The sequence below is a fragment of the Camelus bactrianus genome, chromosome 3 (assembly GCF_048773025.1).
Source record: "Camelus bactrianus isolate YW-2024 breed Bactrian camel chromosome 3, ASM4877302v1, whole genome shotgun sequence".
NCBI lineage: Eukaryota > Metazoa > Chordata > Mammalia > Artiodactyla > Camelidae > Camelus > Camelus bactrianus.
Window position 1 is genome coordinate 40,496,902 of NC_133541.1, and position 15,192 is coordinate 40,512,093.

The 15,192-nt window shown below is 38.0% G+C and overlaps 1 protein-coding gene across 5 annotated transcripts in view; it reads right to left on the reverse strand.

Moving 5' to 3' along the window:
* PDE4D (phosphodiesterase 4D) overlaps positions 1–15,192 on the reverse strand; it is a 1,348,493-nt gene that overhangs the window by 188,918 nt on the left and 1,144,383 nt on the right. For all 5 annotated transcript variants that reach the window (XM_010966266.3, XM_045525075.2, XM_074358671.1 and 2 more), the window contains one exon: positions 14,309–14,500. In XM_010966266.3, coding sequence (XP_010964568.2) covers positions 14,309–14,451 — 143 coding nt within the window. In that variant the 5' untranslated portion in view covers positions 14,452–14,500. The remainder of the gene's footprint in view (positions 1–14,308; positions 14,501–15,192) is intronic.

Below are 15,192 nucleotides of genomic sequence, written 5' to 3' on the forward strand. Positions count from 1 at the left end.
GTTAGTTCATTCATTCTTTAAAATAACCTTGTAAAAGAAACATGCTTATTTTGATAAAACGCTCATAAGATAAAGCTAAAATATTAAAATACTGTATGAGAAATTGGGTTTGTTGAGTACTAAATTCTATATCAAATATTTTATGTTGCTATCCTTTTTAATGAACATCACAACACTATGATTTCAGACAATAAATGTATTCTGGAAAATCTGGCTACCAAAGTACATTTTGTGAAATCAAATAATATTTTTCCATAGATATCATTTTGTAAAATGATGTTTTTCCAAAAAATAATGTGGGCACTAAAAAATTATAAATGTCACATTTAAGAATATAATGAACCCTTTAAAATTACTTATGAAGGAGGCATTTTGATTTCCATAAACTCCCAGTAGACAGCATACTGCTAACACAAACAAAAACCAAATGAAATGCTCTGCTTCACTGGTACCAGATTCACCTGAGGATCTGGCTTCTCTGCATTGCTTGGCCTTTTAATTTAGAACTAGCTCCACTGTAAATCAAAAGAAAAAAAAATTAACTAGTATCTCCATTTATGGAACCCCAGGGACTAAAGTTCCTAGATCACAAAGCCAACCTCGGCCACACCTGAAAGTGATTCTCCTCTTTGACGTTATTGCCACTTAGACTTAAAGTAATCAGTTTAACACAGAAGCTGGGTCCTGCGGCCAAACTCACAACTACCAGAACTTGCATTTTGGCAGGAATGTCCAACAACATTTTAATAAGATTAAAATTAAAGTAGTTCGGTATTGTTTAAGGCAGTATCTTCCAATCTGAAATTTTTCAGTGTCAAACTCCAAGCCACATGTGCGTGTCTATATACACAGCTCTGACGGTTTTTCTATAATGCTAACTATAGTTATTAGTCATCAAGTTGAAATGTTCACCCTCATTGGAAGAGCACCATTGTATTTATATTCTATACTAGCACCGAAAGAGAAACCAAGTCACTACCCTTTCCTCAGTTTTAACAAATAGTCTAATTTTTACCTATTCTATAAGAACAGGTGAAAGAGGTCATCCAAGTTCTTAACTTTATGATGAAACAGCTTAACTTGTGTACTTTTAACACTTTCTTTGCCCTTGAATTTAACTTCCTAATAGACTTGAGTGGCAATTCACCCTGATGCCTCTTTCACTGATGCCCAGTAAGGTCACTCAATGTTTTGTTCTTTTCAGCACTGGGGGCCCTTGTAATACGTTCCCATTATTTTTTATTTCTTAAATGAGTTTTCAATATAATTATTTTAAAAAAAAATCAGAGTACAGATATCCAACTAACTTATAAATAATAATGGTAATAATCTCAATTAGAATAATTATAAAACAATAAGGATAATTAACATTTATCAAATGATCAAACATAGCAGGCACTGTGCAAAACACATGACACTGATTATCTCCTATTACATTTTTTTTTTTTGTAGATGAGGAATGGGAGGCCCAAGAAGGACAAAAAAGTCTCACGCCCATTAAGTAGTGGGGCCAGGATTCAAATTCAGGTGGTATGACTCTGCTGGGTCTGTATTTAAACACTGTGCAATTTGGCATCTATCATGGCATTTATCAAGGCTAAAAACACATGCAAGACAATGCCCAGTCTCTAGTACATTTTACATTTCATGAAGGTGATATGTACAATAAAAGACAACAGTTAACGGAGAGTTACATATAAATGCAAAAAAAAATTACCAAAATGACTTAAAAAACAAAACAATTTGTCCACCTACTGATTTTCATGTCCTTCTAACCTAAAATAAAATAATAAATAAACTGAAACAAAATAATTTTTGGTTTCCCACCCAGGTGATAGTTCTGGCTGATGGTTAAACATCATATATCCATATTCAGAGTGTAGCAAGATTGCATGCATGTTATGTGGCACAAAGGCCTCGGAAGATGGAATTTATATAGATATTTATATAGATATATATAGATGGAATTTATATAGATATATTTGTATATAGGTATACAAATATCTATATGCAAATTTGTTTATGCACATATTTTGTGTGTGCATGTGCATGTAATCCTAGGGAAAGCATTCTGATTTTCTGCCTCTGTATTTCAAACAAGGGGGGAAAAGGTACTGTAGGCGGGAACACCCACCATCATCCTTATCAGCATAAGGCTCTGCCCTCTTGGTTTTTCTCCAGGATGGGTTCCCAGGGAAGAGATTTAAGGGTAGCTAGAAAAGGAGGGGTGTGATCAAATGGAGAGGAGTGAGAGCAGTATATTTTCTGCCTGCCTACTATGCACCAGACATAGCTCTACTGACACAGGGTATTTAATTCTGTTGCCTCTGCATTAAATCGATGCTCATATTCCCATTCTAAGATAAGGAACTCAGCTCTGAGAACGTAAGTAACTCATTGGTGGTCATGCCCTTGGCAAGTGGTAGAGTTCAGCAGTTTCCAAATGCCAGGCTGAGACCTGGTGCTTGCCCAACAGAATTTTCACTGGTCCCTGTGAAGGCGAGAATAGACATGAACTATGGAGTGAGGTCTTTGAAAAGCTAACCAGGGGAGGGTGTAGCTCAGTGGTAGAGCACATGCTTGACACGCATAAGGTCCTAATCATCAGTACCTCCATTGAAAAAAATAATAGTAATTCAAAAAGAAAAAACCTAATTACTCCCCCCTAAAAAATATAAACAATAAAAGATTTTTTTTTAAAGCTAATCATATTCCTTTGGAAAATTCTCCCTTATTCTGAGAATATGCCCCTCCCCCTTTTAAAAAAATGAAGTGAAATGCCTTTAAAAATAAAATGACTGTGTATATTGATGGGAATTTCTTTGTTAAATAAATAAAGTCCTTTATCTGGCAAAATAAACAGTGAGTAACCCTGCGTCCATCCCCCAGACGGTTTCTGAAGTCTTAATGAGTCATGAAATTCCAAGGCATAGGAATGGGCAGTGAAGGTGGATTTAAACCCAGGCTTTAAAGGCTGTTTCGACTGCACTAGGCTGCTTTTCTGCACGCACAGATGGACTCAGATGATTCTGAAGCTCCACAGAAGTACATATTCTAGACTCTAGAACAATATGGTCCAACAGAAATCTCTGCAATGATGGAAACGTTCTCTCTCTCTGCTGCCCAATACAGTATCCACTGGCCACAGTGGCTTCCTGGCACTGGGTATGTGTCTAGTGCAGCTGAGAAACTGAATTTTACATCTTTTTAACTTTAATTAATTTAAATTCAGAGAAGGTCACCTGTGGCTAGTAGCTATCATCTTGACCAGTGTAGCTCTTGAGCAATCTATGCAAAACTTCACTTATAAGTCTTTCAAGGGAAGACAACGTTTTATACAAATGAACAAAAAGTATCTACTCTAAACTTGGGGGCAAAAGAACATTGATATATTAACATAAAAAAAAACTTGACAGTTTGGCAAAGACCCTGAGTAGAAAAAATTTGCCCAGATGCCTATCAAGGTTCTTCACCTTAAAGGGAAGTTAAGATTTTAGCTTAATTGCTATACTTATTTATTATATTCTCATCTAGAGGCTACTGTACCTGCCAACAGATGCCAAAGATACGGTCTAGCAGCAGCTGTTCATTGAAATCACTAAATTCAGGGTCAAGATGCCTGAATTCTGATTCATGGCGTGCGTGCACATGTGTTGTGAGCGCACATGAGACAGATCTTTTGAGCAGAATTTTGTAATTTCTAAAACTCAGCTAATGATATTTTCCCTAGCTTCCTTATATGTTTGTTTTGAGAATCAAGTATTAAATTTCACAGGAGGATTCTCATGTCAACTATAAAGATTATACAGATGCCAGGCAATTCTAAGAATATATTCCTATCTATATACATTACTCCCCAGTGAGTCTACAAAAACTGAGAGCCACAAAGGATGAAACAGGGTGGACCTGGTGAATATCCTGAACTGGAACTGATGACTGCGAGGTCTGTCCGTGAACCTTTGAGACATACTTTCACTATTTTCTAAGTGCTCCTGTGTTTGGAGAGCTGGGTTATAGACAAGCCACCTGTCTAGGAAACATCATTTATCCTTTCCTGGATAAACAGTACAAGATGGGTTACCTTTAAATAAATGTAAAGCAAACAAACAAACAAACAAAACACCAAAAAATAGTGAAACATGTTAGGAAGTTTTACCTAATCTCTATAGTAGGTGGGATAAGTGAATGGAAACTCAATGTACTGAAGATAAAGAATGCACATGAAAGGACATAAAATAAAAATGTGTTGTCGACACATGGAATTAATCCCATGATTTGATGTAAAAGAGTTCTTTTTACCAACTGTCTTCTTTTTTAGCTTCTGTAAAACTGTACTCATAATTGTAAATAATAGTGACTGGATGAAAGTTTTATTTTATTGCACTTAAAAAAAATCACCATAGGGACCTTTAGATAACATATAAACCAGAATGCTTGTTTTCTGATTTTTCTGGCAAAAAAAAAAAAAAAAAAAATCAAACAAAGGAACAAAAAATAACCAAACAAACAAAACTGACCGTGGTGGATAGAACAAATTCAGTCTAATGTTCTCTAAGTTTCAAAGGAGGGATGGATGTAGAGACAAGGACACATGAGATCTGCATGCAGCCCTGTTCTCCCTGGAGGGGAAACAATGAGCCAAAAGGTCTTGGTCTTGGGACCACGCATAACGTTTACTAGCACACAGTGTCATGCACTGAACTGCTTCAATGATTTCCTGGCACAGTGCAGCCTCCCACACTTGCAGAGATGCAAACAGCTGTCCTTTCTATTTCTGCTTTTAATTTGTCTGCTTTCATTGAGAGGCTGTAGGAATTAAAGCCTTACATATGTCTAGACATAACTATATGGTAGTCAATGACAACAACGTTTTCATCATCCAAGGTTAAGAAAAAGCTGAAGTCTCAAGACAGTGGGAAGTTGACACAAAGCCCGAGAACCTCTGCCATGGGCAGATGGAATAATTGGGGATATTTCTTCAGTAATTCTCACCTCAACCATGCCACAAAGTGCCAGGAATCTCATAGCAAAGCTCAGTGTTCAATATTCCTAACTAGAATTTTTCTGAAGAAGAGGCACGGGTCTGGTTGAAGGCTCCCTTTCTTCATATTTGTAACAGCATATCTTTCAACGTTTCATCTTACAGGGATTTAGTGAAGGATGATGTGTTAATGTCCCTAGTAGATCTTATCTCAAGAAGCACATCACCAAGTGCTCCAGTCGTGTGATCATTTTTCCTCATGTGGCTCATAAAACTGGGGAGGAGACACTGAGAACACCTCACTAAGGATCTAAGACTCACAAATATTTAAAGTGGTTGATGTGTAAGTGGAAACAGGGATTCATACAGGAATCTCAGTATTGACTGGGTAAGTCTCCCTTTCTATCTGGGTAAGTATTTAGACATTTAAAAAAAATGACAGGAATGCATGATCCAAACAAAATTTTTGTCTTGTTTTCATGGGTCAATGGTGTCTTCAAACAACACCTAGACATGGAGGAGGTAACTGTCAATATTTGCTGAGTGAGTAAAAACATGACACTCTCATTCAAGAATGCAGCCAATTAACACACTTATTTAGAATGTGGTAGAAGAAAAAAGCTACCTCCATTTGAAATCAACTTTCTTCTTTCCCCTGACCTATCACCATCCTCCCCATTCCTACCACCCACTACAAGATTTGAAGTTCAGAAAATTTTCATTGCATAATGAAAGAGAACACAGTTTTGATTTTAGTTCTCTTTAAGACATAGAGGAAAGAGTGCTGGGATAAACAAGCAAGTGAGAGCCCTCAGGCACAGTATCTATAATTGACATAACTAGACCCTCTTGTATAATGGCCATCTGTCCCTTACAAGTCAAGAAGGCAGGAAGCGCCCATAATTTTCAACTCAGCTCATTCATTGAGGACCACATTGTCCTGAGAGCACTCTGCAGGTCCCTGTGCTAGCCTTTTTCATTGAAGATGGTTTTCAAATTTTCCTAATTTTAGTTGGGTAGTTAATTTTACTCATTCTTTGCTCTTAGAGATTATATTCTTTGTATACACTGAAAAATAAGCCAGCTCTTCCTTGATCAAGTTTGATTCAAATTTTCTCTCTAACGGGGATCTAATATCTTAAAACTGTGGGGTAATCACTTTAATTATTAAGCTACCATTCTCCCCACATTTTTAAAAAAGATGTTACCCTCTGTAAAGCATTAAGTCTGAGGTTAAAGTGTAACTGCACAGTCAGTCATTTACAGGTTTAAATAGTTGATCTTTACCCTGCCCTTTTCTCTTAGGTATGAGAGTTGAGGAACACTCAGGTGACTATTTTTCTGTATTTTTCTCTTTTCACAATTAAAATGAGAGTCCAAACACTGAGGAGCATACAGGGCATTAAGGAAATTCAGGAAAGAAAATTGTGTGCTAAATATTAGGGCAGATTCTCCTAAAGATGTAATAGAATTGCAGTAGTCTTATCAAGAAAATAATGAATGACAATATGTTTGGTGAATCTCCATTTCTTTTCCCCTCTACTCTAGAAACTTTTCTTAACTAATATTCATCTCTCCATGTCCCCTGAGACCCCAAAGATCTATCTTTTACTTTGGCAGTGATAACCAAGGGATATTAGAACACATAACGTAATTCCCTTGTTATTTTAACTACTGGAGCACCGTGCAATAACACCCAAACAGACGCTGTAGTAACGCATTAAAATTGGTTATTTTTACCCTGTGGTGTTAACAAACATGGCCATTTAACATGTGAGAATATTAGAACTTCCCTTTTATGATTTTTAAGTATGGAATTAGGAATATAAATGTGTATTCAGCTGCTATATTTAATTTCTCAATTCAAAAATTGAATAAGTATGTTTACCTAATTTATAAGTATTATTTTATCATTTATGGAACTGCTTTTTTTTTTTTTGAGCTAGAAATAAAATGACCCCAGTGACTGGACAAAAAAGCAGAATTTTTAAAAAAGTAAAAGGAAAAAAGGCAGCAAAACGGTATTTTAGTAGCCCATGACCTTAGAGTATTCTGTCAAGAGCCATCTTGGGATTTAACGGCTATTGTGAGTTTGGTGTCTGCATCAATACTACAACATCATAATAATAGTAACTTGACAATCCCCATGGAACGGAAGAAAAAGCCTGGTTTATCTGGCTCGTTACCAAAATTATATTGCTTTTGATAATAATAAAGTATTTTGCCTGTGTGAGGGTCCTAACAGAACTAAGAATAGGATAAATTCTCAATTCTAGAGCTCATCAAGATGTTCATGGCTTTGAATCTGATTTTTTTCTCTCTCTTAACAAAATTTCTCTTCACACAGAGATCTGATTCAGCTCCGATCCTAAGAACATGAATAAACACCTTAATCCAGAGGTGCTCAAACTTTCTCAATTCATGACACTCTTAGCATCTCAGTAATTGTTTTTACAGCACCCCAGTGGCCAAAAGAAATAACTAACAGTTGCAATTACTAAGAATTTAGTCCAAACTATTCAATGAGGTTTCATCTCCACATTGAGCACCTGTTGAGTCCTACACCACTTCTCACTGGTGGCGAGCTTGGACTCTCCCTCCCTCACTTCCAGGTCCACGTGGACTTCTGTGCAGTACTTGCTTCTTATCACAGCAACTGTCAACAACCCTGTTGTGCAAAGTTATGATGTCATGGAAAGTAATGATCCAAAGTTGAAACTGGGAACTATTTCAAGCTGTTAATCCTCCAGCTGACTGCCAGATGTTTCTGTTTCCCTTGAAAATTAAAAATACCCTGGCTCACCCGTGTGAGTTCCCTGTGGTGGCCCAGGCCACCTCAGCACATGCTTTGGGAAGCCTGGCCCTAGTTTCATTACTCTTACACCAGTGAGTGAGTGGTGAAGTGAGGACACCCTCTTGGTCGGGAAAATTCAGGAATTAGGGAAGGAATTATTTGATCACAGCATCTTTCTGTGTTTAGATGATGTTAGAGGACTTTCAAATGGCAAATTGAGATTAGAAAAGAGGCAGATGCTCTTTAGTGCTAAAGAGATCTAAAAATCTTGTGAGGCGTGGCTACAAACTTTTCATGTCCATCTAGTGAGAACTAACTTTCATAACGCAGCGTATCTTTTTATGTCATCCTTTTTAGAGATACCCTAGTAAGACTAAGGAAGAATAATGTAACCTGTAATAGAACTGATGAATAGATATAAAGGTGGTCACTCCTCCTTTTTCAGACTAGAGGCAACACCATCTTCTACTCAGTAGTCACATGAGGAAGCCAGGAATGGCTATGACTGAAGACTCACAAAGGCTTAAAAGTGGGGAGGGACTTGCTAACTACTAAAGAAATCGTATAAATCTGAGATGGGTGGGGTAGGGGTGTGTCGGGTGGGACAGAATGCCCACATGGGGCACTCCAGAGTCTTGATCCATGACGCCCTATACTTCTGCATGGTGGGGAGGACCAACTAGCTAGACGGCCAAGTGTGCCTCAGCTTTTCATGGTGCATTCTGTCCACTCACCTCCTCTTCGCTGCCCCTTCCACACTTCCATGCCCTCCCCCATATTGATTGGTCTGCTGTACGTGTGATAAAGAGCTGCTTGGATCATCCTGGGATTCGGTGCATTAGTGCTTATTCAGCAGACGACGGGGACTGGAGGCCCGTTATCCAGATGGACTGAAAAGTCTTTTTAACTGATATGGTTTGACAGGCACTTGTATTCAATAAATTTACAGTTTTATGACTAAAACACGATTGGTCTTGTCACTGATAATTTTCCCAGTGGCTTATATCTGCACACGTGTAAAAACAAACAACATTCTGTTATTGGATAAAGGGCAACAACAGAAGAAACTGTTATCCAGAAATTAAAATCATTTTCAATGCATTTGAAGAATTTAGAGGGGAAAAAAAACCTTCATCTGCTTTGTGTAATTACTCACTGATTCTGTGATTTTCTTCCTGTTTCTTCATGAAGCACTTGGGTCACCTTCTGTATCTAGTTATTTCTACTGTTACAACAGACTTTTTGCCCTTAGTGACAGTTCAACTTTACTTTTCATGCATTTACTTCTTTACTGTGCTCATGCTAATACTAACAGTTGTCGTATTTCTTACTATTCTTGAGAATTCAGTTGCTACTGGAAATACACTTAACAAACTATGTGACAGTCCCCTGAGCAGAGGCTGCCAGGGACTTCTCTTCTGCCTCATGTAAGCTAATTTTTTAGAAGCTGAGTTCACCCTGGTCTATAGACTTGTATATGTTTTCCAAGAGTCAGTTGCATATTTTCTTTACTACTTCTCTGACCAGTTTGAGCTTGTATCTTTGTTTCCCTTAAGAACTGAAAATAAAGTTTCCATAGTGCCAAATAATTCGTTTGGTCAAATGAATTTGGTCCACAGGTACTTCTGTTTCTCATCAGTTTTGCTACACAGCACTTTGTTTATAATGGCATTATCAAAATAATGTTCCCTTAGAAATGATTGAAATGTTTGTTGTGTTTTTAAAAAGGTAAAGCTCTCAGGACCTTGGCTCTCTCATCTATAAAATGGGGCAATAATTCTATCCATAGGGCTGTGGAAAGTATCAAATGAGATCGCAGGTGTGAATACTTAGAAAAATGAAGGCTGACACACATACCCAATGTGTGCTATAATACTGATCACTACCATTATCGCTCTTATTTTCTTCTTGTGTCTCAGCTATTTAATTAGTATCTATTTATAGACGATGAGGTAATGATATCCTGTCTTATGCGAGGTAATTATTTTCCTTTTCACTATATCAACGAATTAAACAATTGTATTTCAATTTAAAGAGGAGTTTTCCAAAATATTTCATCCATCAAACAGAGAATTACAAACCTTCACTGGTACTGTTTGTATCTGAAATTTCTAAGGGCTCTTCTCAGTAGGAAAGCTTAACTAGACCAGTTAAGTCTAAAATCATCAAAAGCAATTAAAATACGTGATATTATCATTCCCTGTAAAGAGTACAGTTGAATTACAGACACTGAACAAACTTCCCAGCATTGTCATGAAGTAGGTTAGAAAATGGAGCTTTACAGATGGCCAGATGTGATGTCAAATAAGAGAAGGGGAGATCCTTTATGTGTAGTGGTATGTGTATTACCAGATTAAAGATGGAAATGGTAGTTACTTATTCTATTCATCTTGTTTCTCAGAGAAATTTCATCTTCCTGGTAGAAAGAATGCTTTCCAGGAGCCACTTAGTGTCAAAGGGAAACCTTACTGCTCCAACATAAATACCCAGGAGAAATGGGAAAGCTGAACATATCAAGACATTATTTCTCAGCAAAATATAGAGTTGCATCACAGTCTAATTAGATTTGTCACTCTTACAGGAGTCTGATCAGATAAAGAAACTCGTGACTAGGTGCGGGGGAAAACGAGGCCATCCTTGCGCTAAGCTTACTTTGGAAACAAAAGCACTATTCAAATGTGAAATATTATAGACTTTTCATAAAATGCATGGGTACACACTGGTATCCAAAAACCAGTTTTCTCTAATTTTAGAAAACAAAATACATAACCATTGTAAAACCGGGTCCACTAGCTCACCAAGAGTTTGTGCCTGGTCTCTATCTCAAGCTAAGTTGTTTCACCTCTGATGAAGTTGAGGGAGATGACTTTCAGCCTGGTCATTCATCCATCCATCCATTCAGCATTATTTATTATTATCTACAGGGCTTTTCAGCAATTTGCTTTTCTGCTCATCCCTCTTCTGTCCTCTTTGTGATCTGCAGTCTGGCTCTCAAGCTTCCCCCTAGTTCTCAAGCTGCCCTACCCTCTCTCCTTTAGTTTTTGATGGCTAAGCTTTCCGCTTGCATGAAAAAGTAGAGACCATTAGCCACCAGTTCTCAAAACATTTTACCCCTCCATCTCCAAATTTATATTTCTCCTTTTCATTTGTTTTTCATTGTTCTAAAGAATGCAGTACTTGTCCCTACCACTTTTCCAAGGTTAGTCGCTTTACTTGAACTCATGATCATAGTTTTGTCAGCAGCTACAGCTCCAACATAACCCCTGCTTCCCTCAGCTTAGGTGTCCTAAATTTTTTAAATTTCCCTGAATCCACTTCTGCCTCAAGCAGCTTTAGTTCTTTTTCCTCTTTAACTTACTATCCTTTAAAAGAGATGCCTGCACTTGCTGATAGCTCCACTTTCAGTTCACTCCTTCACTAATTCTTCTAATAATTTACCCCACTAAGATCCTTTTCCCAGTGGTCATCCCAAACCTATTAATTATAGAAGGCAACTGGCTCTTCAAATTTCTCCTCACTGTTGTTTCTGTTCTCTGTCCTCATCCTTTAACTGTTGTCTTGTTTCTCCTGGAATTCTAGCCTCATCATGTAACAGCCAAATTCATCATGTCATTATGTTGTCCACTCTCTCTCCTGTGTTCCTCACATCAATATCACTGTTCATTTACTTGTTTGGGGTCAAAACTTCAGCATTCTCTGATTCTCCTTGCCTGCTGGCTGTCCTCCAACACACACACACACACACACACGCACGCACGCATACACACACACACACACACACACACACTTCTGTAAGTCTCTTGCCTCTACTATCTGGGACCAACCTCATCATCCCACCACCACTGCCTTGACTGAGCCTCCACCCTATTTAGCCTGCTTTGTTTCTGTGAATTTCAACACAATCTATTTTCCTATAATCACTTCACTCTTTCCAATCATTCAACAACAGAGTAATCAGAAGCAACAAAAACAAGAGTGTGGGTGGAGGATATAGTTCAAGTGCTGGAGTACATGCTTAGCATGCATGAGGTCCTGGGTTCAATCCCCAGTACCTCCTCTAAAAATAAATAAATCTAATTACCACCCCTTCCTCCCAAATAAATAACAACAACAACAAAAAATCCTGCAGCACCCCTCCCCCCAAAACAGAAGAATGTGATCATGTGATCCCAGCTAGAATCCTCTGTGGCTCTCAGGTCCTGTAGACTGTGTTCCAATCTTCTTCCCTACCCACTCCAACCAGACTGTCATTCCTTAATTGAGCCATGATTTTTACTTACCTCACATTATCCAAATATTGCTCCCTGTCTGGCAAACTCTCCTTCTCCTCTCCTTCTATTTCATGGTTTTGTAAATGCCCCAAGGATAGTGCTCACCACATTTTATTAAAAGGGTCTAAAGTGTCAGCTCTCCCCCTCCCCCACCCCCTTCCTGTATAGATTGGGAGCTTTGAATATACCGTAGCTGCTCATTAAGTATTTTCATTATGTGTGAATGAATAAATGAAACTCTTATATTTCAAACCTAAGAAAATGGAATAAAGATAACCCAGAAATAGAGCCAATGGGAAAAGGAAGTTGTTTTGGAGTGAAGAAGAGTGGAAACCATCAGTGCAACGAACTAATGATGACTATGTACTAATTAGAGAGTGAAGGAACAGCTGAACAAGAAAGTCTAAACTTCCAGAAGGCAAATCAGTTCTATAGATCGGGAGTTCAACTGACGCTGCAGGGCCAGAGACACTGAGCAGGAAGTCATCTGATGAAAGCTGATGGTTGAACCCATACAAAAAAGTTTTCTAAAGCGAACCCTGGAGGGTCAGGGGCTATACTTTGGGGAAATATGTTAAGGGGTGATCAGAGGAGCTGGTGAGAAGAGGTCTGTGAGCAGGAGGGAAGAACACAACAATGGTGACCGCCAGGAGAGGAAATGCACCTCGTCTTTCCTCTAATAACTGGCACTATGTCTTCCTCTTTAGGGGTGACTGATAAATAGTCCTTGAATTAATGGATTTTCAGAGGTCAATATAAACTGAAGATAGATTTCAGAATGCTAAAGCAACATAATATGTAAAGAAATACAGATAGTAGATGTAGATCTTGGGGTGCAGGTGGGAGGACGTGGAGAGAGAAAATTATGGAAGAAGTTTTATTGCCCCCACCTCAAAAAAAAAACCAGATAAAAAGAGAGTAGACTGGATAGTTTTAGAAAAATGGTGTAGATCTGTGCATAATTAGGGGTAGGTGATGAGAAGCTTTTACCTATAGCCCACAAGGATGCAAATTAGGACTTACATACTGTCTTTTCCACTAATTATTTGATCTGAGGCTTAATTTCAAAAGACTATGTTATTTGAGATCAAGAACCCTGTCTTAGAATTTTCTTGTATCTCCTGCCATGCTTCAAACATGGGCAGCTACACAATGGGATTTAATCATTCAGCATTTGCATCAAAATGATTGTACTTTAGTTGCTCATTCCTACGGAGAAGAGAGTATTATCATTTTATAACCATTAATAAATGTCAGCCAAGAACTACAGGTTAGGAACACAAGTAAAGCACAACTCTGTTTCTAGAGTCCCACGGAGACTCACTGGGATACTTCGATGATCTGTTAGACTATCCGGAATAACACTGGACTGGCAGGAGCCCCATACAGTTCCTAGCAGATGTACAGCAACCTGTCCTGAGTCTTCGAGTTGGTGTCATGAGAAGATGGTGATATTATTGGACAAATGTCTAGGGCAGGAGTGACTAAGTCTACATAGAGGCAGAGTTACCACAAATGACAGCCCAGGCATTGCATAAGAGGTCCTATATAGAAACCACCAGAAACTAGGAAACTAATGAACACCACAGTAAACACAAGAATGGAATGTGCTGAGAAAATGAGCTAGTGATGGTATATGATCTGTGAACTTACTTATCAGTTCTAATTATTTTCCAAGCTGTGCCATGTCTCAAATGATATTCGAGTTTGTCTAATGTGTTCTGTGCTTGCCTCCAGTGATTAATATTCCAAAAATGGTTTAATTTAGGCAAACCTCCACAAAGATCTCTCAAATGATCTGGCAAACCAGCGCTAACATCTGCACGGTACATTAACTGAGACATAATCAAAGTGCTACTGATGCCAATATCACAGGGATTCTCCAACTGAGTTTAAAGCTTTTCAAAATATTAGAAAATATTCACGAGGTTGAGTAGCTAAAACTCAGGTCCTACATAGATACAAGTTAATGTTTTAAGTGTAAATGTCTCCAGTAAAAATTTAATTCCCACTTTCCCAGGCAATGTATTCTTAGGGAAAATAAATGCTTCTTATCAAGAGTGACAGTGTACTCAAATTCAATCTACCATTTATCTTCAGCCTGTATAATTTTAGCCACCCTTCTTTTTAAATTGGAGATATTTAATCTCTATTGTGCATCATTGGAATGCACAAATATCAGTGGTTTTATCATCTCTAGAGATAAACTTACTTGATTTTCTCTAAGAGCACCCTCTTTTCTTTGCTTACCCTTACACTTACATGTCACTGGCAATGGAGGAGTTCCGGGACATAGACTTTGGTGAGAGGTCATAATCGCTGTCAGATCGATACAGGAAGGACTCCCGACGTTGACTGTGGACAAAGTTTGCTTGGAGAACTAGCCCAGATCCTGGGCTGGTCATGGGATCCAAGGGACTCCGTCCCGAAGATGTGCCATTGTCCACATCAAAACTGTAAATGAAGGAAAAGGAAAGACATTGCTGTGAACCTTTGTATGTTGATATTTTAGAAAAAGGATATTTCAGTTCAGGAATTGAAAGTAGGAAAACATACAACTGATTCCTGCTGTTAAAAAACAATAATATCGAAATACACAAAAGGAAAAAACCACACTGGCTTGTCTTCCTAAGCTCTTGAGTACTTTTTTTAATCCACCAGATACAAAATACAAAGGACTCTCTGAACTCAAGCTTCCTTAAAAAGGAGCCATTCTGCAAAGACTAGTTTTCCTAAGTATAGACTTCCTTTTACATAGCAATTCACTAAATATTTGGGTTCAATTCAATAGGTGCCCATTATATGCCTAATATCCTTGTTTCCCAAAACCTGGACTCCTCCATTCCCACCGACATCTATCAATCACTAATTTCTGTTGTATCCACTTCCTTCTATCCCCACTGCCAATATATTAAGTTCAGGATTCTACCAGCTCTCACCTACGTTATTATAAGAGCCTTTAAATTAGTCCTTTGAACCCATTTTCCACCCTGTCCCAAGAGTGATTGTTCTTAAAATATAATAAACCTGACTATGTAATTCATCAGTTTAAAACCTTTCAGTAGCTCACTATTGTCCTCATGATAAAGTTCAAATTTCTTGGCTGAACTGAGAGAATCTTAAGAATCCATTCGCATTGCAATGAA